The sequence below is a fragment of the Sphaerodactylus townsendi genome, linkage group LG02 (genome assembly GCF_021028975.2).
Source record: "Sphaerodactylus townsendi isolate TG3544 linkage group LG02, MPM_Stown_v2.3, whole genome shotgun sequence".
Lineage (NCBI taxonomy): Eukaryota > Metazoa > Chordata > Lepidosauria > Squamata > Sphaerodactylidae > Sphaerodactylus > Sphaerodactylus townsendi.
The window spans coordinates 60578793-60601992 of NC_059426.1; the positions used below are offsets into that span (position 1 = coordinate 60578793).

General features: G+C 40.8%; 1 protein-coding gene across 1 annotated transcript in view; it reads right to left on the bottom strand.

The window, feature by feature from the left end:
* EPB41L5 (erythrocyte membrane protein band 4.1 like 5) overlaps positions 1 to 23200 on the bottom strand; it is an 84949-nt gene that overhangs the window by 52675 nt on the left and 9074 nt on the right. Inside the window, exons 3-9 of the mRNA XM_048486702.1 lie at positions 20328 to 20432; positions 10181 to 10223; positions 8701 to 8779; positions 7574 to 7618; positions 5771 to 5823; positions 1067 to 1187; positions 70 to 157 (exon numbers count right to left, since the gene is read on the bottom strand). Coding sequence (XP_048342659.1) covers positions 70 to 157; positions 1067 to 1187; positions 5771 to 5823; positions 7574 to 7618; positions 8701 to 8779; positions 10181 to 10223; positions 20328 to 20432 — 534 coding nt within the window. The remainder of the gene's footprint in view (positions 1 to 69; positions 158 to 1066; positions 1188 to 5770; positions 5824 to 7573; positions 7619 to 8700; positions 8780 to 10180; positions 10224 to 20327; positions 20433 to 23200) is intronic.

The following is a 23200-nucleotide window of genomic DNA, read 5'->3' on the forward strand; positions in this document are numbered from 1 at the left end:
TTTGTGTTCATGCTACACTAAAAACACCATAACCCCCTCCCCCAAATCGGCCTTTAGACAGAAACTTACCTTAACTATATGCATGTCTACGCCATACATTTCCAGCCATTTGGCTTTGTTCAAATAATTTGTTTCTGCCTGGGCTGGTGTTTGTCCCCTGAAGTTTAGATTATGAAACAAAAAAATTATAGACGTCATGACAGAAAACTAGGACTGGTAGGAGAACCAGAGAGAAAATCTTCCTGGGTCTGCTGAAGCAACTAAGTGATGCTGGTCTCTAAGCTCCATTTTATTTGAGCTCCATGACTAGATCTGAACCTTAGTCCTCAACATGCTAGACTGGAAAAGTATTTCATTAGAAAATTAATATCTAGAACCTCACAGAGTTTCCCAGTCAGAGATGCTATGACTGCAGGTACCCAGATGGGACACAATGTTATCCAGACAACTTTTTAAAATTAATATTTATGTTTAAAAAATAATAACAGAAAATAAAGTGAGACATTAGAACAATAGAACAGTAATAGAAAAATGGATCAATTTTATCTTCAGTGAAAGTTGCTGCAGGTGAGCAGAACTGGAGAAAGACAGCTTACATATAATACAAAGGCTATCCTCCATTCAGTCTCTAAGATGAGGTCCCCCACCCCCACTGACCGAGCGATTACATAGTTTGGATTCTACCAGCATCCACTGGCTTCTGAAGTCAAGACCAGTCACTGGTGAAAGCTGTGATAAAATTAAAGCAAATCTAATAAAAGCATTGTTCCAGCTGCCACTATCTGGCCATACAAATCTTGCCAGAGAATTACTCACATTTCCTCTGTACAACAGTTACCATTTCAACCTAATGTTACAATATTTTATCTTCTATTTCACCCTTCGGTTGGGCCAAACTGCAGGCTACACATATTTTGAAACATAATCTCATTCACCACTGGGTAAATAGAACAGACAAGTTCCAGAATGGACAGAATTTTTTTCCCCAGGACAGCAACATCTATACTGACAATTCACAGGGTAAGGATTCAGATTGTTTTCATATCATTATTTGGGTATTTGCTACCTGTATTCCTTCCATTTCTCAAAGATGGCCATTTCCATGTCCTCAGTCTGGTTAGGCACAAATCTGAATTCTGACACTATGTCTGGGATGTGCTCAGCTGGATCATAGTCACCAAGTTCAGCTGCAAAGAGAAATATTTCAGCAGAATTCCAGAAATAGAAGTATTTTCTAATTAACTGATTGGAATGGGGCAGAGGCCGACGTGCCTAAAATGATGCATTATGTGTTCTAGATACTGCATTTTTTCATCTTTAATTTTTTTTTGAGATGTAAAAATGTCAGCATCACTTTCTGTTATTTTTTATTAATTCTATTACCGCAAATATTCGAGCTAACAATATCCACACATTTGATATCAAGCTACTTTAAAAATAAATTTTAATAAAGATGTAGCAAGATCCTAAGCCCTAAGATCCCAAGCCTGCATTTTGGAATTTAGTGCAATGTTAACTGATGAATGTCAGAATGAGCCATCACAGATCAAGCAACACAATTTTCATATCATCTCACATTACTCAAATATGCTCCCTGTTTCTCAGGAACATCTGTAGCAGAGTTGAAAAATGCTATTCCCTCAACTATTTATTTATTTAGCTAATGTCTGCAAAAATGCTCCCTGTTCATTTCAGTTTCCCATATTTGCTTGTTCTCTGACTTCATTTACTTTGGCCTGAATGACATCACAGTGTAGTCAAATGTGATTGCCTACACAGCATACAGATATCCTGTCCACTGATTAGCTGGGATTATCTATGTGATTAAGGCAGGAAGAACTCTGCTCTAATCACTCTGCTTGTGTCCTCAGCGACACCACCATCATACATCAGGAGGAGGTCCATTCCTTCACCCTCAAGTACCAGGCTGCACTGAAGCACGGTTGAAGGGTATTTTTTGGACTGGAAAAACAGTTGGACTGGGAAAATCAACCAGAGCTCTTTTTGGCTCCACCACCAGTAAAATACTAGCAGTTCTGTCCCAATGGTGCTTTAGCCCATACCATATTTTTTCCACTATATGTGCAATATGGGCTGCATTTAGACAGCAAACGCAGGAGACTGTTTGAAAAAGGTCCAAATCTGTCTTGCTGCCATGTTACTCATTACTCCTGTGCTTTCACTCCCTTCTTCTCCTCTCATATACAGGAAAGTGAAAGCTTTCTGATTTCAGAAGCCTTTGAACTGCTCCAGATTTGTGGGGAAGATAACATCTTCCAATTTGTTTGGGTGCTTGCATTTGGATGGTGAGGGCTTCAGAAACCAGAAAGCTTTCCATCATTCTGCACAAGTAAAGAAAGGGAGTATGTAAACAGGGCAACAAATTAGGTTTGTAGCACCTGAGTGCAGACAATGATTTGGGCTTCCACTCCAAATTAGCAATGCAAACCAGGATCAAATGTTTTTAAAAAAGGAAATGAAATATCATGGTTGTCACTTCAGAGGAAGTAACAATAAGAAGTAGGGTGACAAGCCACTGAGGTTATCATTTGACAGGAAAATTAATGGCAAACAGCATTTTAAAAAGCTGTTTGGGTGGTTAAAAAAAAAGAAATTAATACCATCCCAGCTAAATTGTCGCTTTCAGCCAAAAAACCACTAGAAAAATATAAAAGAACACTCTTTTAGCATGAAATGTTTTGCAGTGAAACCAGTTCACATATTCATCGGAAAGCCATAAAGCTTTGCGTAAATCAAGTGATGTACATTTATTGTGGCACATTTCTGAACGCACTGCCTATTGCTTTGATTGGGGGGGGGTAGTTTAAAACGAGTTCTTACCATACAAGGGGAAATATAGGTTGAAGAAAGAGACGGCTTATTGGACTTTTTAAAAAAATCATTCAATTTTGTGCCACATAATTTTTTTAATGCAGGTCTTGTGTTTTGAATACCAATTTGCTTATTATAAAAAGTTCTACGTAGCGTTTGCATGAGCTTTCCAATCTGACATAAAGAAGATTTCTAAATCCGTAATTTATTCTCACAATGCTGCCTGTCTGATTTAGAGGATTGCTTTCAAAGGCAGCTTAGGTTCCTGCTGATTTAAACAGCTAGACACCAAGTTTAAAGTCTGAAGCGCTACATTTTCTGTTGCCTGTATTTGCAGGAAGGATTTATGACCAAAACAGATTTGCTAGTCAGACATTAAGGCAAGTGGCACATTACTTCTTTCCTGAAGACTGGGATCTCTCCATCTTACCAGTTCCTGAAAGATGTATACTCCTGCAGGATCTACTCAATGGCTTTTCTATAATTTCTGCAGGTAGAAGGGGAATTTCTCCCTCTAATTGCAGCCCCAAACATTCCTTAAAATGCTGTTCCTAGGCAAACAGGGGCCTATAGAAATAGCTTGAGGGAAAATCTGACTCTCCTATGTCACAGGATAGGAAAGTCAATAAAATGGACCCATTGTCCCTGTGGAAATTCTAGGCAGGAACCAAGCCAATATTTGTGCCCATTTTTGTCTTCACCAACTGCATTGTACTTTTAACTGCCATGTGTAACATCGCAGGAAAGCCAAGCAAGTTCATTTCTTTCCTCATGCCTGTGTGCTTCATAATGCATAAGGCTTCCTACTTTGCATCTGAGTAAGTGAGCTCCAACTCACAAAAGCTGACACTGGAATAAATTTTGAGAGTCTTAAAGGTGCCACTATATTCCAGTTTTATTTTATTGTTATAGATTAACATAGCTGCCCATGTGAAATTACTTCTCCCCAGAGTATCAGATGTACCATTGCGAGGGGGGGGGGGGGAACCCTGTAACATAACTCTGAGTGTCCCACTGCCTCACCTATCCCATCTAAAACAGTGATTTGTTTCTTGTACTCTATCTTCTCCTCTAAGCATACAAAAATAATCTAAATCTACACATAACATTTTGACCAAGGGAAAAAAATAACAATCCAAGCCCCGGATTAGCTTGGTAATAGCAAACAAATTAACAAGACGGTGGCTAGAATCTCACATAATCAGGGCTCATTAGCTGTATTAGCATTTGGAGGAATTAATATGAAATAGATCTTTAGGGTGGAAAAAAAAGTAGGCAGGATGACCTCAAGTACCGTAAATAATCTGAATCCCTGGAGATGCCATTGAGTTATCTATATACAGCCTGGATCCATCTTGCCATTGGCGCAAGGTGACAAATATTATCTTTGCTCTGTAAACATGCCCTGCAAACATTTTGATTTCATGGTAAATGAACACCTCTTGTTAAAACATTAATCCTATTTTAGTAGCCTCAAGACTTTTTGGCCTTTGAACCAGCTATGAACATTTTAAGTGAAATCTAGCTCCATCTGATTTTGAGAGTGGCCACTTCATTGTGAGAGCCTTGATAATGCTGGCTGATCCTAGCATCTTAGAGGTGCTTAACTCTTCCAGAAGTCAACTGAACTACCACTCCAAAAACTCCTGGCATCTGGCTGAACTCCATGCCTCGGATTTCATGACATCATTTCCTTTCATGCAGTGGCTTTCCTCAGCTGTGGTGCTCGTTTCTTCTGTCATCAGCATTTCTATGAGATCTTGCTCACACAGAAGTTCTAGCGCAGAGGAAGAAAGGGCTATAGTAGAAGAAAGTCTCTGCAGTGGGCAGAGAGACGCTGGAATGGGAACCATGTAACGGTCTCCAAACCAAAAAGTTGAAGTTTTTTCTATACAGCCTCCCTTTCCAAAAGCCATTCACCTCTCTGGCTTCCCAAGCATCTGAATGAAGATCACCTCAGAACATGCTGCTATTTTATATGAATATTGCCAAGTATAGCAGCGCAGACAGCAGAGCTAAAGAAACTACCAACAAAAACAGATGAAAAAAGCTGCTTGTGCAAAAACAAATCTATAGTCTGTAAATTATCTCAAATTGAGGACTTAGAAATCTATTATTTGTTTTTGCAGCTTTATTTGAAGAAGAATAAGAGAGGAGTTTGGATTTAAATCCCCCCTTTCTCTTCTATAAGAAGACTTACAAACTCCTTTCCCTTCCCCTCCTCACAACAGATTCCTTGTGAGGTTGGTAGGGATGAGAGAGAGTTCTGAACAAACTGTGACTAGCCCAAGGTCACCCAGAAGGCTTCCTGTGTAGGAGTGGGGAAACAAATCCAGCTCATCAGATTAGAGTCCACTACTCATTGGAGAAGAGGGGAATCAAGCCTGGTTCTCCAGATTAGAGTCTACCATTCTTAACCACTGCACCACGCTGGTGAAAAGAGGCTGAGGGGAAACAGTGTTGCCACAATGACCAGGAAGCAAGAAGTGCTCCTTTTAAGCTCATATTCACTTTGGTGCTTATTAATTCCAACTTCACTAAGATCATCTCTTGATATAGCATTTGTCAGTTTCAAAGCACCAGATGCAATTATAACTGGGTGTCATATTCTTCTATCTGACCACATCTCTGCAGAAGGAGACACAGTAAAATTGCAAAATGGACCAACAAAAATGAAGAGATGTTTTATGGGTTAAAGAATGCTTCTTTCAAAAGTACCTCTACGAAGGTTGGGGTTTTTTTGCACTTCTTGCTCATGTCGTGATCATGTGATGGGAATCTATGGCCAACTGCAACATCCTGACAGAGGTACACACAATGACTGTGATACTGTACGTATTTTTTCCTCCTAACTGTTGTCTATTTAGAAACCAGTCAGATCTGAAATGATCCCTGGCCTCCAGCAGCACACCCACACAGTTCCCTTCAATCCACTCACCTTGTAACATGTAAGCCGCCAACTGCACAGCTGTTTCAAATGGACATTCCAACCTGTAAGAGTGAAAGGGAAAAAACCAGGCAATTTAGAAAATAAAACTATATTAAGGATTTGGAAGAGGAGGTGGGGCAGTGGTAGTGATAAAAGTTTGGTGATATTGACAGATGGTTCCTAATTATTCCGTTACAAGGGCTGGATATGAAATAAATGTAACGTGGTCGGGTCTGGGCCAAGGGGTGGGGCAATTCAGCACAAGGGGAGTGGCTACTGACTGTTGAGCCCACAGTGGACTCACCGGCTCAGAACGGCCACCCTCTCACTTCCATTCTAATCTGAGCCTAGAACAGCACTGGGGGATGGGGTGGCTGCTTCAGCTGGAAAGCCCACAGCAGGATCGCTAGCCCATATCAGCACGGGAGGAGGAGGGAGTACCTGCCTCAGCTGGCGAACCTGCAACATGCTCAGCAGTCCATACTGGAATGGAAGGAAGAGGGTGGCTTGCCAGGACAAATCAGGAAAGGGGTGAGGAAGGTGCCTGGACTGGCCAGCTCACAACAGGCTCGCCGGGACAGACTGGGAGTAGGGGATGCCTGGACTAGGGTGGGTGCCTGCACTGGTGAACCTGCAGTAGCTTCACCAGGCCAGGCCAGAGCAGGGTAGGGTGGATGCCTGGTCTAGTGAGCTCACAGCAGGCTCAAGACATCAGACTGGGAGTGAGGGGAGGTTGCCTCAGTTGGCTCGCAGACCTGGTAAGCCCTCTCAAAGAGCTGGATCCGGCCCTCAGGAAGCATGTTTGACACTCCAGATCTAGAGTGATGGGACTTTCAAGACTACACAAGTGCCATATGCTTAATGAGTCAAAGAAAAACCTGACTGGCAAGTCAGCCCTCAGTTTTACGTGTATTGCTCAGGCACATGACTAATAAGCACCAACTGAAAATGCAGTCTGTACTGAAGAAACTATAACCATACTTGCACACATGCTGAATAATGCACTTTAGTGATCATTTGCAAGTGGATTTTGTTGTTTCATGTAGTACACCCCAATTGAGAAATGGACTGAAAGTGGACTAAAAGTGCATTATTCAGCATATGTGAAAGCACCCTCATAGTTAATACAAAGCAAGTACTAGATAAAATGATACATCCTTGTCCAATTTTGTTGCCCTGTAGCTCTGTAGGAAGCTGAATATTCTCTGTAACTGGGTAATGAAGATACATTATAATGACATTCAGAAAGTCAAGAAGAATCACAGTTGGTTCCAACACAAAATTTGTGGAAGGTGCTTGCTGACATGGATCTTTGCCAAATCTCTCTTATCCCAGAAACTGAAATCTGTGAAAAGCTAACAACCAGAAGCACAGGACCAATGCCAGATAAAAAGACAGAGCTACATTGGTGAAAAGCAGCTGGGCAAGATAGTCCCCTCCTTGCTCTTGCATCAAAGGAAGCACTGCTAGTGGAAAAGAAAAACTGAGATTTGCTTCTCTCTCTTTGTGGAGGTAACACAGGATGCACAGCTTTTTGTCAGTAGCCATTTTGGAACAGGCTGTGAGGTTTCAAGGAGAACAGAAGGAAATATGTATGCCTGTGATTGCTCTAATTTTTCACTGAATCCAGCCCCAACAATTATTTATAACTATCAGCAAATATTAAAAATGCTCACTTCAACAAAACTGTATGAGTAGTTTGGAATAATTTTAGTCTTTTGGTGAGCAATAACTGTCCTATCTGTGTTATGTTGCAGAACACACTTGATGTAAAAAAGCCATACACTTCACAGAATCACCAGCAGTACTTACTTGCCATTCAGAATGTCTTGTCTTAGCTGAAGGACAAATAAATACCTGTTACAGGAAGAAAGCATTAGAACAAAGCCATATGTTCAAAGCTAGGCAGTAGTTATAAATGTATACTTTAAAATATTAACCTGGTACTTAAACTATTTAAAACCATCAGCCACTGCACTTTGGCCTCTCACTTTGGGGCATGGAAATAAGGAGCGGTGTATTCCACACCAAGGGGACAAAATTCTAGTTAAAAGAATTTGATTTTGTAGCTTGTCTTAAGATCTCATAATCCTTTTTAAAGGTAAAAAGGCCATATTTCCAAAACAGAAAGCATTAACACCAAATCTGAAAATTTCCTCAACAAAAGTTTTTTGAACTGATCTAGTTATGATTGTTAATACAATGCAAAGCTGATGAACAGTGTGAGGGCATACAGGTTCCAGTTCAGAATCCTAAATACAAAGAATCATCATGCCACTGAAACCCCGGAACACAATGTTCACTGGCCTGCTGGAATGGGACACTTGGAGGAAGAGACTATTTGCAGATCATCTTTCTCCCTTCCCTCCCTCATGTGCTACCTGGCCACCTTTGTCCTTCAAGGACAGTACTTGATGACTGGAAGTTTGTTTATTTATAAATGAAACACTGATAATGGTGACACACTGAGGAATCTGCTAGATACATTATAAAACAAGTTTTGCAATGTCTGAATAAATTGGAAACTGCAAATGCTGCCTACCCACAGACCTAATCAAGACAGATCACAAAACAGAATAAAACAAAGCACACAAAACACAAGTTTGGGCCCAGTGGACAAATTCCAGCACATGGGGGACAAATTCTTCTCAACAGCCCAAAAATGCTGTTCCTGAGTAACATGGGGGGCATTTCAGACTGTAATGGGAGGACAGAGGTGATAAAGCCACATCAAACACAAAAATTCTACAATCCTTTATAATGCTATGCTTGATCTAAGCCACACAGCAACACAGTGCAATAAAATCACAAGAACACCATACAATGAATAATATTTATAATTATGCCAATGTATTACTCTGCTTTCTGCCAGAGTTTATAGCTGATTTTTTTTTGCTTCCTTCCTTTGGCATTATGCGGAAAATATGTACTCTATGTACCTTGTGAGTTCTTCACGCAGATTGTTTGGCTCAGAGGAATAAAACTTTACACGAAGATGGAGACAGTATGGTGGACCAACTACAAAAGAGAACGTGCATTTGGGTTATTGACAGCAAATAAATCATTCTGCAGATACTTTCATTAGTAGTTATGCTTGCAACATTAAAGTAATTGACCTAAAAACATTGTCTTGGCTCCTATGACACTGTTTCCCTTTTGCTTATCTCTAGACACTGTGGAGGCTTTCTTCCACTGAAGAATTTACCACAGACAAAAATATTCATTATACATTAAGATGCCAACTGAAGAGGCACATCACATTAAGTTAATTTTTCTGTGCAAGAACAGACAATTCTAGGTTAATCTTAATATCTCAAGACACTATCCAAGAACAGAAAAGTCAACTTATCTTTGATGTGCACCCAGCCAAATCTTTGAAAATTGCCTAAACATTCATAATCCTGGAAGTATCTGATATGAGTATCTTAGCACTCACTACTGAATTCAAAGTCAAATCTGGAGAGAAGATTTCTTAAAGGAGCCAAGCATTTTTCTTTTAGCTGCCACTCTAGAAAATTCAACTAAGGATGGTTCCTTCAAATTATACAAATTAGGTCAAGTTTTATGTTCTGGTCTTCTCCTGATGTATTATGATAATAAATATAACTCCCGAAGAAAGGAAGCTTGTTTCCAACACAAGCGTCCTCCATCTGCAGAAACCTATGATCCCATTCGTGAGTCAACTTTACAAGTCCCCAGACCAAATTTTACAATATGGCCTTTGGGAAAGTGGAAGTAATACTATGACAACAAGGAATAAACAAGTGGAACACTCATTTAAGCAGGACACACCTTCATTCACACTCATCACTGCCCTCTTCCTACAGCAAAATCAGGGCTCAGGGCAACATCCTGTTTTGATAGACTCCTCACTTCATTCTCCTCCAAAGGCAGACACTGTCATAGGGGGATCATGATGGTACTTATGCTCATCCTTAATTCCCAGTGAGATGTTTGTTATGCTAGATCTTCTAAGTTTCTGCCTCGTTTTGCATTTTATTACCTTTGTCAGATGTGTTAAACCCAACAAAGGAAGTCAATTAAATCTTGAAAAAGGCTGGTGAGGCAAAGGTTGTCATACAATATAATCCATTCAATCTTCTCTTTATTCAAATGGCCACAGGCAGAGAAAATATATGGAAAATTGAAAGGTGCTTCGAAACCTTTTGTGGTTGTGGCTCAAAACAATATGTTGCTCCGGAATGATTCAGCCTTCAGCATGTTATGCAGAAAGCAATTATGCAACAAGTCAAAGGGAATCATGTCACCACTAATCACTGCCAAGTTTCTGGCATTACAACATTCTTCTTTGAATATTGCCAAAGTAGATTCTGGAGAAGTAAATACTTTTTAAGTAGGAACAAAACATTTAGGCGAAAAGAAGAATGTACGCAAGAAAACAAAGGCAGGGGCACTTACTTTTAACTTGTTTTTTAATACTCTTGGTATTGTCCAACCAATGCTGAAAGGAGGAGAATCTACAGGTTAAAAACAATGCCTTCAACAGATGAAGCGTTTTGTAACGAACAACATTAAATTGTTGTTAAATTAAAACTACAAAAAAAAACTACAAGAAAAGGAATGAACAAAAATCTTTTCCACTTAAAGTATTTGCAATGTAAACTATATTATTTCAAAACCATCAAATCTACATATACCTAAAACAAGCCAAATTTTTAAAAACACCTTATACTTAGAATTCTTGCAATATTACAGAACCACAATGAAACTAAGAGTTTTTTTACAGCAAAAATTGAATTATAAGAAGCAATAAGAAATTGGGGTAATTTTAAGATATGTCATAGTTTAACTTTTTGTTTTGGTGATACCAGCCAGGGGTTACTCCTAAATTTAGTTCCATACTGTAGTGTTAATATTTTTTTAAAAAAACTGTTAAGAGGTTAGGACTAGGTTTCATAGTTGCAAATAATTTGGAAACATGGTCATTAAAGTACAAAACCCTAAAGGCTGAATAAAGAATCTGGCTCCTAAAGCCAAAGGAAATTGAGCACAAGTATATTCAGATTAATCATTTTCATTTCATGATTTCATTTTCATGTCACGACTTTTATTCATACACAGAAAATGAACATTCTCAGAATTATGCTTAAAAACTAGTACTGCAGAGCTGACACCTGTGGCCTCTCACCCACTTTATAACTGCAAAATAAGGCTACCTTGGAGACTCCAATGGGATCCATTGCACTCCCCATTTCTTAACCTACTTCTTAAGTAGGGTGAGTAACTGCAAAAAGAGTAGGATGAATCCCAGTTACAGGACAGATATCACCACTTGTTTCTACAGAAAAATAGACCTATTCTTAAACGTCACTTCTAACTTAGAGAACAGACAGAACAATTGCATCTGTCAGTCCGCTTTGCTGAGATTAGGAGTGGGCATTCAGATATGCTGAACTGAAAAAAAACATCCTGGCTAACCAGAAGAAGCGAAAAAGCGAAAAATGTTAAAAACTCAAACATTTTTAGCCTTGGGGTGGGGGGAAAGGGCTTTTCATCTTTCCCACAAAAGAATTTTTTATATCTAAAAAAATTAGTGTAAAGTTCATTCATGAGGCTAGTCATTGGGTTTTAAATTTTAACACCTTCCCCCTTTAAATCTATGTTGCCAAGTGCTCTGCTGGGCTTCCAGGTAGGTTCTGCTGGACTGGAAAAGGTGGCCCCCACTTTGCTGGATTGTTCTGGAAGGAGCAAGCTCCTGTTGTTCATTTTCTGCCCTTTTACTAGTTTCCAGGGCAACAGGAGAAATGGGGAGAGGCATCTTGAAGTAGCAAATAGAAGAGCTTGCTGGAGCCTTCCTATTTGGCCAAAGGCTGCAATGCATTTTGCACAGCATTTCTGATAGGCTGCTGCAGTCTTAATGTGGATTGCAACAACCTCTAAAGAGGGGAGAGTGGAAGTGGGGACAGAAAGTTAGAGTGGACAATAGGATTTAAGGTTAGGGACAACACTGCTGTTTGACTAATCACAGAAGGTGCTTTTTGGCCGGATTTGTTTCATTTTTTTTTCTGTGCATGACCAAAGAGCATGACCTCATTCCAGACAGAGATTTGAGAGAGTTCAATGCAAAGCTTGGCTTTAGCTGCTGCTTAAGAACATAAGAGAGTTTCTGGTGCTTTAACTGCTGCATGCTTTGGATTGTTACCTGCGTGCCTGCAGAAGAAGATGCGGAACAGTTTGAAATAATTGATTTATTTTCAAATAATTGGGGGGCAATTGGGTGAACTGTGTTGCACCTTTTAGTCTTTGGCCACTTAGTGGAGGAGGGGGCAAGGCCTTGTGAGGCCTAAAGAGCATTCAATTGCCCTGAGTTTGGTTTGGTTTTCCTGTTTGTTAAGTTATTTTTGCAATTTAGTTGGCTGCAGAGATTTTTTGTATTTTTTGTCCTTGTGTGGAGCCTTGGAAGGCTTTGGGATTGTAATAGGTATTTCCTTTGGTTTTGAGTGTGTGTTTGTGTCTTCTCACCCGTGTTCCAGGGTTTTTTTTCTTTTGTTTAATTAGAGGGTTTAGGGGGTTCTGTTCCTTGTTTCCCTGTTGAGTTGGAATTATATTGTTGTACTCCTCCTAGCAAGTTTCATTTGAGTCATTTTGATACAGTAATTGAGATTTAAATAGAGGCTAGTTTTAATAAGGGCATGCGAGGAATTGGTTTTTAAAAATCCTCGAACTTTAACTTAGATGTAGGGCTTCAGTTTCTTCCTAATTAGACTTCTTGTAGGTGTTAAGAAGAGTCGATTCCATATGCCAAATAGTTGATTAGCATACACTAAAGCTTTTCAGTGGACTTTAATTACAGTTGAAGCCATGTGGCCTTAGAAAACTAGTTAATTAGTTCAGACTGTAGCTTGCTTTTGCAGTGGAACTCTTCTTGATTCCTTTATCTGGAATTGAGGAGCTTGCAGTATAGGAGACAGACAAAATTTTAGTGCAGTTACTCTTCACTTCTTAAAAAGTTTTGAACTTGCATCTCCAGGATAATTGCAGGTTAACCTTAGACAGGTTCTAGAACAGTGATGGCGAACCTATGGCACGGGTGCCAGAGGTGGCACTCAGAGCCCTCTCTGTGGGCACACACAGAGTTCATCATGTGGGGGGGGGAATTGTGCCTCCCACACACACACATCTAGGCTGGCCTGGGCCACTGGGCTCAATTATTAGCCTTAAACCTAAGACCTAGTTTTGGGGAAGCAGTATAGGTAACCCTGTTAAGCGCTGTTAAACCCCACTGATTTTCATGCAAAGAACTAAAGCGCGATCCTTTACCTGGGAGTAAGCTCAGTTGCTGGCAATGGGGCTTGCTTCTGAGTAAACCCCTCTAGGGTCATGATTCACCTGCTCAAAAAGTGGCATGGTTGCTTCAGAGCAAAGCCACCTTCTACCAGCAAGCTTACTCCCGAGTAACGCACGCTTCGGAGCCAACCATTTTCTCTAAACTAAAACCTCAGTATTCAGGTTAAATTGCCGTGTTGGCACTTTACGATAAATAAGTGGGTTTTGGGTTGCAGATTGGGCACTCCGTCTCGAAAAGGTTCGCCATCACTGTTCTAGAATTAGGGAGCCACTAGGTAGTAGTTCTTTAAACAAACCAATAAAGAGGAAAACCACACTTTAAAGCAAGGTTTTTTACCAAATAAACTTTTTACCAAATAACTTTTTACCAAATACTAACTTTTTACCAAACAAAGTTTTCTTTGGGGAGGGCTGGGGCTCTTAAAAAGCTTTCAGGGTCTGTTAGGTTACAGTGCAGGACAGGCAGCTCGGAAATTAACTTCTCTGTGATATTTAGCCAGAGTTTGGCCCAGGAGAACAGTGAGTGACAGGAAGAGAATGCAGTGGTGTGCTGGGGGAAAGATGAGGGAGAAGACTAGAGGACTGAAGGGGAGGGCCATGGCTTTGTAGAGACCTGCTTCTCAGCCACCTTCCACCTCCCTGACCTCTGGCTGGAGTGGTGCAACGAAGAAGCCCCAAAAAGCACTCTTTGTTGAGGCAGATGTTGGAGCAGCACCACCTGAACAAGAGAATGCAGGTGCTGGCAGTGAGTAGTGGTCTGATGCTCAGGTAATCTCCTCCAGCTGTTGTTGAGCTTTCCCAGTAGTAGTAGTAGGAACTGACTGAGCTGTCTTTTGAGGTGAGCTTTGGGGACAAGAGTGTTGCATGCACCATCTCCTTACTCTGCTTTCTCCAGAGCCTAGTAGACCTTCCAAGAGGAGACAGGTAGCACAAGAGGAAGAGATGAAGTGCAGCCATCTCAGCCTCTTCCCCTTTGGTCATCTCTTCCTATGCCCTCTAGACAGAATGTATCTGCTGCAAGCTCCTCACAGGAGGCAGCTCTGGGGGTGTCCACAGCTGCTGGTCAGTGTGGGTGCCCCCTCATAGCCTCCCTCTGGAAGCACTTCCAGGAGACAGAGAAGCCACATTTTGCACAGCGCCAGCTGGGTAGGGACCAGATCAATCAAGGAAAAGGCATTAGTAATCTCTTGACTTCTGGACTCTGAAACCATCTGATGAAGTACCTACCAGGCTGTGCTTCTTCAGCGAGAGAAAGATGCTAGTGAAGTGGCTAAGCAGCCACTAGCCTGTCAAGTAGTGAGTTGACCAGCAACCTCACCTTGTGCTCTCCCTGCTGTATGCAGGGATGGCAAGCATGATAGAGATGTTTGGCAAGGGTGTCACCAGGGTGGAAACAGGTGGGAAAGCAGGGGGCAGAAAGGATGGTCTCTTGTCTCATTAGCAAGATGATCAATGTTGACAGGCAGCCCTTCAGAGCTGTTGAAGACATCACCTTCCGCAAGCTCCTCCAAGCCTATCGCTGGTACACACCTCCTTCTCACACCACAATGACAAGAAGTGTGATGCCCTCATTGTACAGGCCTGCCAGGGGACATGTGAAGACACAGTTGTCCCACACTCACAAGAGAACTGTGAGCTTTATGTCTGACATCTGGACCTCCTGTCAGATACATCATGTATACTTTTCACTGTTGGCACACTGGTGGCAAGCCAATGACACTCTAACAAGTGGAGTGGTAAGTGCTGGCTAAGACAAGTTTCTGTTCCATGCTGAAATTCACAATGAGGCACACACATTGGACAATATTTCTGCCACTTGAAAAACATATATCAGGGCTGGCTAGGAAGGGACAAAACCATGGACTTCATGGTGACCAATTGCAGCACATACACAGGGAAATGGCATCAGGCCTGAAGCTTTGGGTCTGGGTTCTTCAGAGAATCCCAGGCTGGATGCTGAAATGCCTCCAGAAATGCCAGCATCTCATGGGTCACTTCTCATGCAATGTGAAGGACACCCATCTGCTATGTGAGAAGCAGGTGCCAACAGGCATGTTGGTGCACCCCCTGTTCTGCACTCACTAAAGAACTCCAACTACGCCATGCTTGAGCATTCAGTAGTACAGAAGGGATCCCTCACTGCCTTGTTCCATGATACTGCGGTGATACTGAAATACAACCAGTTCAGTCCAGATGAGTAGTCAACGGTCTTTCAGATTATGAAAGTCCTTAAGGTCTTTAAGGACTATACACAGTTGCTCTTGCCTAACAAGGCAACACTGGCTCGGGTCATTCCCATGATCTAAATGACTTGTGAGAACCTGGCCATGTTTTTGGAGCTAGAAAGAGGACATGCAGGTTTGCTTGCAGCAGAGTGTGTGCTGATGCAGAAGCTGCAAGATAGTGTGGCATCCTGCCCTGAGCCTCTCACCCAGCAGGTGGACATGCTGGCAACCATGTGCGACCCGCACATCAAGGACAGGATCGTTGAGCGGGCTGGGGAGCTTGTACACTGGAGAGATGAGCTCTTCCAGCATGTTGAGAGCATGCAAGCTCAGAGGGCCACACTGTCAGGAGAACAGGAAGACTGGTGAAAGCAGCTCTGTTGCTGTTTGTCTCTCACCTCCCCTCATAGGCAAAATTCCTACAAGGCAGCATTGGCTTGTGGGCTGGCAAAAATGTCCCGTGTTTTGACTTTCTTGTGCTGTGTTTCTGTGGGAATTTTGGAATTGATTTTGTCAGGCTTCCTGACTTATTGGTCGGGTTCTGCTGCACTGGGTTTTGGTATAGTTCTGTAGGGCTTGGGTTGGCTCTTAGGGAGGAAGGCACTGACCTCTGGTCGCTCATACACATACCCCTTTGCTTTTATCCTGGAAAAAAGGCTGTCTTTTCCTCCATTGTAAACAGTGGGAGGATAAGGCCCTGGGAGACAGTTTTGCTTCAACTGCATTCAACAGGAGATCTTTGTGTTGCTGGGGGTAGTGGTATGTGTGGTGTTTTTCAAGGTAGAGGTACCAGATCTGCAGCATAGCTGCAGAAAAACTAACAAGTTTGGTGAAATTTGGATCAGCGGGTCCAATTTTATGGACTCCCAAAGGGGGTGTTCCCATCTTCCATTGGAAATGATTGCAAATTTCTTTGGCTGGATGGGGGCACTCCCTTTGGGGGCCTATAAAATTGGATCCCCAGCCCAAACATCACCAAACTTTGGGGTCTTCTAAGGAGGGTCACCTGCAGCTATGTTGCAAATTTGGTGCCTCTACCTTGAAAACACACACATCCCAATCACAAAAAAAAATCCCCATATATTTTAATGGAACCAAAAATTGGGGGGTATTTTAAAAGCCGAAAAACCCACTTAGTGATATGGGTATTTGACTTTTTCAGCTTTTCCAAAAACTACCAGGTTAAAAAATAGTGCACATCCCAGTAGAGAAGCCAAATGAAAGTCAAAGGTCACCCAGAATCTGTATCAACTGATTGAAAAATGCACATATGTACCTGAAGCAGAATGGATTAAAACTGAGAAATGCCTTTAAAAAGCCTAACAATGCACTTTAGCAGCCTGATCTTCCTTAGGAAGGAAATGGATATGATTTTTCAGGACACACAAGGCAATCAATCAACAGTAGGAAATTATGCATAAACATGTCTTCTTGGGACAATTATCTGTCATCAGCCTGTCCCCATCCAACCCAACGTTTCTTCACTAAGTATGTTCTTCAGGTCTTACTGAAGGTGCTATGAGACGTTACACAGGCATGACAGAAAGAGGAGAGGAAGGATGTTCCCAGGCTGCAAAGCAAAAAGTATGTTTGGCAATGAAACAATCTGTTTTCCTTCACCTCCTCCACATACCAGAGGAAGGCAGTTAACAGACCACAGACAGGCACAAGACCACTCAGTTCAACTCAGTTCCTAACACCACCACCTCAAAGAGTTCATCCTGAATGGCAAATATAAGGGAGGGGTAGAGAACTGTTTTGCAGACACAGCTTGGGAGACACAACAGCAACTTAATCTCATGATTCTATTAAATTTGATTGTCTATCTGCTCTAAGTGAACTGCCACATATTATTATACTTTCCCGACTGCATTTCCTAAGATATTGTTACTCAAATTTATTAAATCAAACTCAAAAGAATGAGATCGGGAAGATGCAGCATTATGTTATAAGAAGAACCATAACATAAGAATATATTATGTAGCTTGACAAACTGACATTTCAACTGAAAACCTGGGAATTTCTAAAGCACCATATAATTCTTCCACTCCCCTTTCCATAAAACTAGTAGCAAATCCTTCTTGCCCCGACTCTCTAGCTGTCAACCACATGTGGAAATGTAGCTCTCCTGCCTACCAAATAAAGTTCAACAAGCACGCAAGCACCATTGTAGTAATTACAAAGAATAGATTTCTGGGCTCTTGCACTTGTAAGAACAGTCAAAACTTACAGTGGGTGTGTTTATTTAAAAAGGTCCACAGAAGAGTACCAAATCACAGAAATAATAAAGATGCTACTATAATTCAGCTTACACAAATCCTTGACCAGAGAATACTACTTGGCAAATTTAGCTACAGGATGAAAATTTACTACCTTAGATTGAAAATAAGAATACCCCAATCTGAGTGAGTGAGAGAACAGGAAAGGAAGCCTCATTGATGGCACAGAAGAGAGTGGGTGCAGAATACTTCAAATCCTTATATAAAGCAAATTGATCTAATTCAGAAATCCAGATAACAAATAAACAGTGTTAAGTGCAAGCAAAAGCTTAAAATGCCTGTAACAGTGCCCCAGTTAGTTACCCAATTAAGTGCAGGAATTTGCAAGCTGTGCATTTCCATCTCTTTTATTTACTTTGTTTCAGTCTTTGTTTCAGTCTTCACAGTTATCACAGAGATTTTAGCCACTAATTTATAAACTCTCCCACTATAAGATACCATTCCATTATATGTCCTTCACATCATCTCAATCCACCAGTGAAGACTCTTTGATTTCCCTTTCCCCTTTTCCTTTTTATCTGTTCATAGGAGGAAAGGAACAAGTTCCGCTTACCAAAACCTTTGCTATTTTGAGTTTACTTATGGGGGTGCCCATATGGGTGTCCTGTTCTTTAAGTTAGTGAGGTTTATAGAGACAAGATTTTAGAACACACACACACACACACACACACACACACACACACACACACACACACACACACACACACACACACACACACACACACACACACACACACACACACACACACACACACACACACACACACACACACACACACACACGAGAAAGAGAGAGACTGGAATACAGATATTAACAAGCATTATTACTATTACAATCATAGCACTATTTGCACATCTCTCTACACTGATGATGTTTGTTATAATGAGAGCATGGAACTAACCTCCCTTTAAAAGGCTGCCAGCTATCTACTGTGGATCCATTCAAGGGAATATTCTGAATCAAGAAGTGGATTAGTGACATTAGTGCTGCAAGAGATTATCTTTTGGTACTTAGGATACTGTGGTGGAAAGACAAAAGAAGTGTAGAGGAAAGAGACATTGAGGTCAGAACACAAAGGCATTTTAAATTGTGAAGTAAGTCCTAATTCATAGGGGCACAATTACCAGAATCAGTATAATTTCCATGAAAAAAATGTATTAAATGCTCCCAATTAAAAAAATAGCTAAAGCTAACATGATACAGAACCTCTGGAGTATAAGAGCAAGTTGCACAAGAGACAGATACAATCTCTTGCTATGCTAGCAAAAGGAATAGCAGTAGCCAAGAACTGTAAGGTTTGGTTTTAATTAATAACTTCTAATGTTTAACTTGTATTATGTTTTCTTTTGCAAGATTACCCGGGCTGGTTTCCTGAAGAGGGTGAATGAGCTGTTTCTAAATAATTAAATAAAAAAATCTATGTCCAGTCAAATAACAGGACAATCATACACACATGCACAAAGGATGTGAATGAGGCAGGAATTTAAGATAAGTTATAAATAATCACTTCAGTGTGGTACAGCTAAAACCTTTTGTCAAGGAGAACTCATATCACTTTTTCCCAGAAACCCCCAAATGAGAGATTTTAGTTTTACTCTGGTGTGCAATCCAAAAGGAAGGGGTGGACTGACTGCACTCATGTGTTCAATATTCTCCATCTGTAATGCTGTTTGCTATCTAGAACATGGGCAGCCCAATCTAAAGGAAGTGGTAGAGCGGGGGCTGGGGCTGGTGCGGCCACGCTGCCTCCAAAGGGGCAACTAGGTTAAGAAGCAGGGCTATGTGCTGTAAGAATGGAAAATTCATGAAAAAAATGCAAGAAATGACAGGGAAGCAAGCATGCACGTTTAGATAATAGAAATAATAGGGGAAGGTGCCTTAGCTGACACTTGAATACCACCTCCAGCCTAACAAGCAGAGGTAGATAAGAACTTCTATGGGATACTTCCATAATTTGACATTTGGGCTCAAGAAGGAGCAGAGAGCTCTGGAATCTTATTTTTCATTTACTAATGCTTTTCTACCACAGAATGCCTAAAGCAACATGCAAGTCCTACAATCTCAGGCAATCCACTAACAAAATAAATACCGGCACATACAGTCTAAGACAGAGCCCTGTATTCTGCTAAAGTTATATCTGCAACATGAGCAACAGCCCCGTCCAAGCCATTAGGGAGGCAGCCATAGCGCCGTGACCACACTGCCCCGCCGGTTCCAGAGAGGCTTCCTGGTGGCAAGGGAAGGCTTGCAAAAAACAGCCTCCCTGCCACCAAGAAACCTCTATAAGTAGACTTGCATTTCCTGCCGCCAACGCAACCCAGCGAATGGCAGGGAGGAAACTAATTAATATCAGCTCCTCTCCCAGCCACACCCCCAAACTGCCCCTGTTACACCAACATCGGGGTACTGGGACACTGGTGCAGCATCCCATGCTGCATCCCAGTGCTAGGGGAGACCGATGGTGGCTGCACTCCAGCAGCTGCATACCAGTGGTTTTACTCTCCACCAGGGTAAGTGCCCAGGGAGGGCAAATGCACCGATGCGAAGGCACACTGCTCCCACAAGACCTGTTGCCCCCCCTCGCCTTTGGATGGGGTTCCAAGTCACCTTTACTACAAGGCTGTAGATATACAACACTAATATTGACACCAAGCAGCAATAAAACTTTTGAAATAGGAGACACTATGAAACATTTGCACACTACTGTGGTTCTGTGTATTTACTACTGTAAAAAAATACTCCACAGCACTCACTGCCACTTGCGCTGAGTCCATGAACCGTAGTCCAAAGTAGTCATTTTCAATGAGGTCCAGATGGTACATGATCTGCTCAAACAGATGTTGACCTTTGGCTTTTTTCTGAAATTACAAAAAGGATTTATGTTGGTAAGAGACAGATTAGTTGCTGATTAAGCTTATTTTTGAGGCCAAATTTGCAAGCACTGTACTGAAGAATTTTAGCAAAACACATCCCACGTTCTCCAGACATTAGTCTTATCTGCTGCCACAGAACTCTCACTTGTCAGAAAAGCTGCTCTGGGAAGCAAAGTAAGACAGACTTACGAGTGCTAATGTTTAAACAATGCCTGACATGCTAAATGTGATGAATTTTAGGTCTGTCATATGCCAAATACAACTCTGAAATTCCTCCAAAACCTCTGTACCCTTTAGTAAGGCTAGCAGAAAATCAGTCTTGTATAGAAAGGGAAGTTAGGAAAAGCACTTATTTCACTGAAGAGCTTTCAAGATCAATGAAGGCCAAGAAACCATTAGGCTTTTGTTGTATTGTTTTATGTAATTTTTTTTCAATGCGGCTGATTTAGTCATTTGTGTCACTATTGTTTTAAATATTTTACTGATTTTCTATACATTACTGTTTTAGTTTTTAAGCTGCCTCAGATATAGCAATATAAAAAGGTGAGGTATTTCTAGCTATTCTAATACTTAGAAGCTGGAATGTAAGTAAGTATGTAAAGTATAAGGTTGATGAGAAGAATACTATATATTCTTACACATGAATAATTGTTAGTAAGGCTCTCTCATAGTGCAAATTCTTTGTAACAGTGAAGATCTCCCCTTTATTATTTTTTGCTTTCTTGTTATTCTGCATACCTTTTTTCTCTAAATTCTATTTTTCTTTTGTATGTTTTAAATGTGGAAATAATAAACTTTACTATGAAAAAAAGGATGCTGGACTAAAATGGCCTTTTGGCCTGATCCAGCAAAGTTGCTCTTTATATTCTAGTTCAGCGTGTTCATTCCTTTGCCATGCTCCTAAAAGAGAATCTGAACCCATTATTTACTAGTGCTTCCTGAAATATGAACACTACTCAACTAGTTTCTGGTCTACTCCCTCAAAAATGTGTCTGTTCATGAACTATTCAAAAATCACATTGTAATGGCAAATCCTTCAGGGGGTTTACTGTGAAACCCTCTTTTATGACAAGAGGCCCACTTTTCAACATAGAGCATACTTTCAGAAAAACAGTAGCAATAGCTATTTCACATTCAAATCTCACAAGCGCCTACCCAGAGGAGACAAAAGTCTTGGGGAAATGCCTAGTTAGACTCCGGAGAAATTGAACTTCTTAGCACTGAGTCCTGGGAAACCATAAATGCCCCAAAGCAATAATTCTCAGAACAGTTACCAGTTTTTTTCACTCAAGGTCACCCCAACTTTGCTCCTGCTTCTGTCCCCCCTCCCCCCCGCCCAATACCAAACATTCCAGAGATGTTAAAAACAAGAAAGCACAAATTGCACTCTAATGAAAATAGAGAAATTGAAGTTTACTGCAGGATATAGGTAATTTCATAGCACTGGTGGAATTTCATCAAATTAGTGACATTTATGCAATCATTTTTAGAAGATCCTTAATTTAGAGTCTCATAAATATAAATGTTTTTTATTAATTTCATCTTCATTCTTGAGGGCTATGTGACCAAAAGCCTGTTTGATTAGTAATGCCATGAAAGAGAAAGGGTGCGAAGATAATGTTATTGATCTCTTGACCCTAATTATGTAATCTGTATTGTCTATTCACTTCTCCAGTCGTGGCTTCCACTCCCACTCATACCAAATCCTCCAACCAAGAACACAGCTACATGACAATATTCATTAATATCAACCTCTGTTAAAGCTGAGGCCTAGGTTCATGATGAAAGGACTGTATTTTGAGAAGGGAGAGAGGAAGCATTTGATTAATGGCCAACACTGGTAAGAGACTGGGAGAATTACAGGTCCATCAGGATCAAGTGGTTGGGTTTTTTAAAGTGTTTGTTTGACTCTTGTATGTTTGGTTTAGAGAACCATATTGTTTAGCTTGATGACTCACATACACTTGAATCACATACACTTCAAATCAAATTTTAGGCATATTCATACATACACTTTTTATGACATATACATAGGTTTGAACCCAGACTTCAACCGAAATAATCTGAGGACAGAATTCAAGTTCAGTAGTTATTTTTAATTCAATGACATACACTAACACACTAAAGGACACCAGAAATCTGGAGATATTTAATAGTGCCATGCTTTGCAGAGTTAATGTGGTTCAACCTCGTTCATTGCAATGGGCTTGGACTAGAGTTTCTTTGCATAGGATTGCACTGTAAATGAATTGCTATTAAAGGTTTGAGAAGCATCTAGGGAAAAATTAAGTTACTTCAAACCAATCCTAGAGAACCATCTTTGGCTGTCCTATGATCAAAAGAATCCTGTGTGAGAGAAGTAAATTGAGTGTCCTTCTCTAAGGCCCCTTCCGCACACGCAAAATAATGCGTTTTCAAACCACTTTCACAACTGTTTGCACAGCTTCACAGAGCACTGAAAGCAGTTTGAAAGTGCATTATTCTGCATGTGCGGAATGAGCCTAAGGGAAATAGCTCCAAAACAAAAGGGATGTTCCCTACCCAGTTTTAGTAAACTGGGAACCCCTGTGTTTTGTTCCTGCTCCAAAATACCAAAAAATGGGTGTGTGTGTGTGCATAGAAAGGTACTAGAAAACACAAAAAATTATGATTACAAAACACAAGGTTAAATTGTAATACATCCACAAGCGAAAATGGTGACAATTAGAAACACTACCAAAAGATTACAAGTCAGATATAACAAATAATTTCAA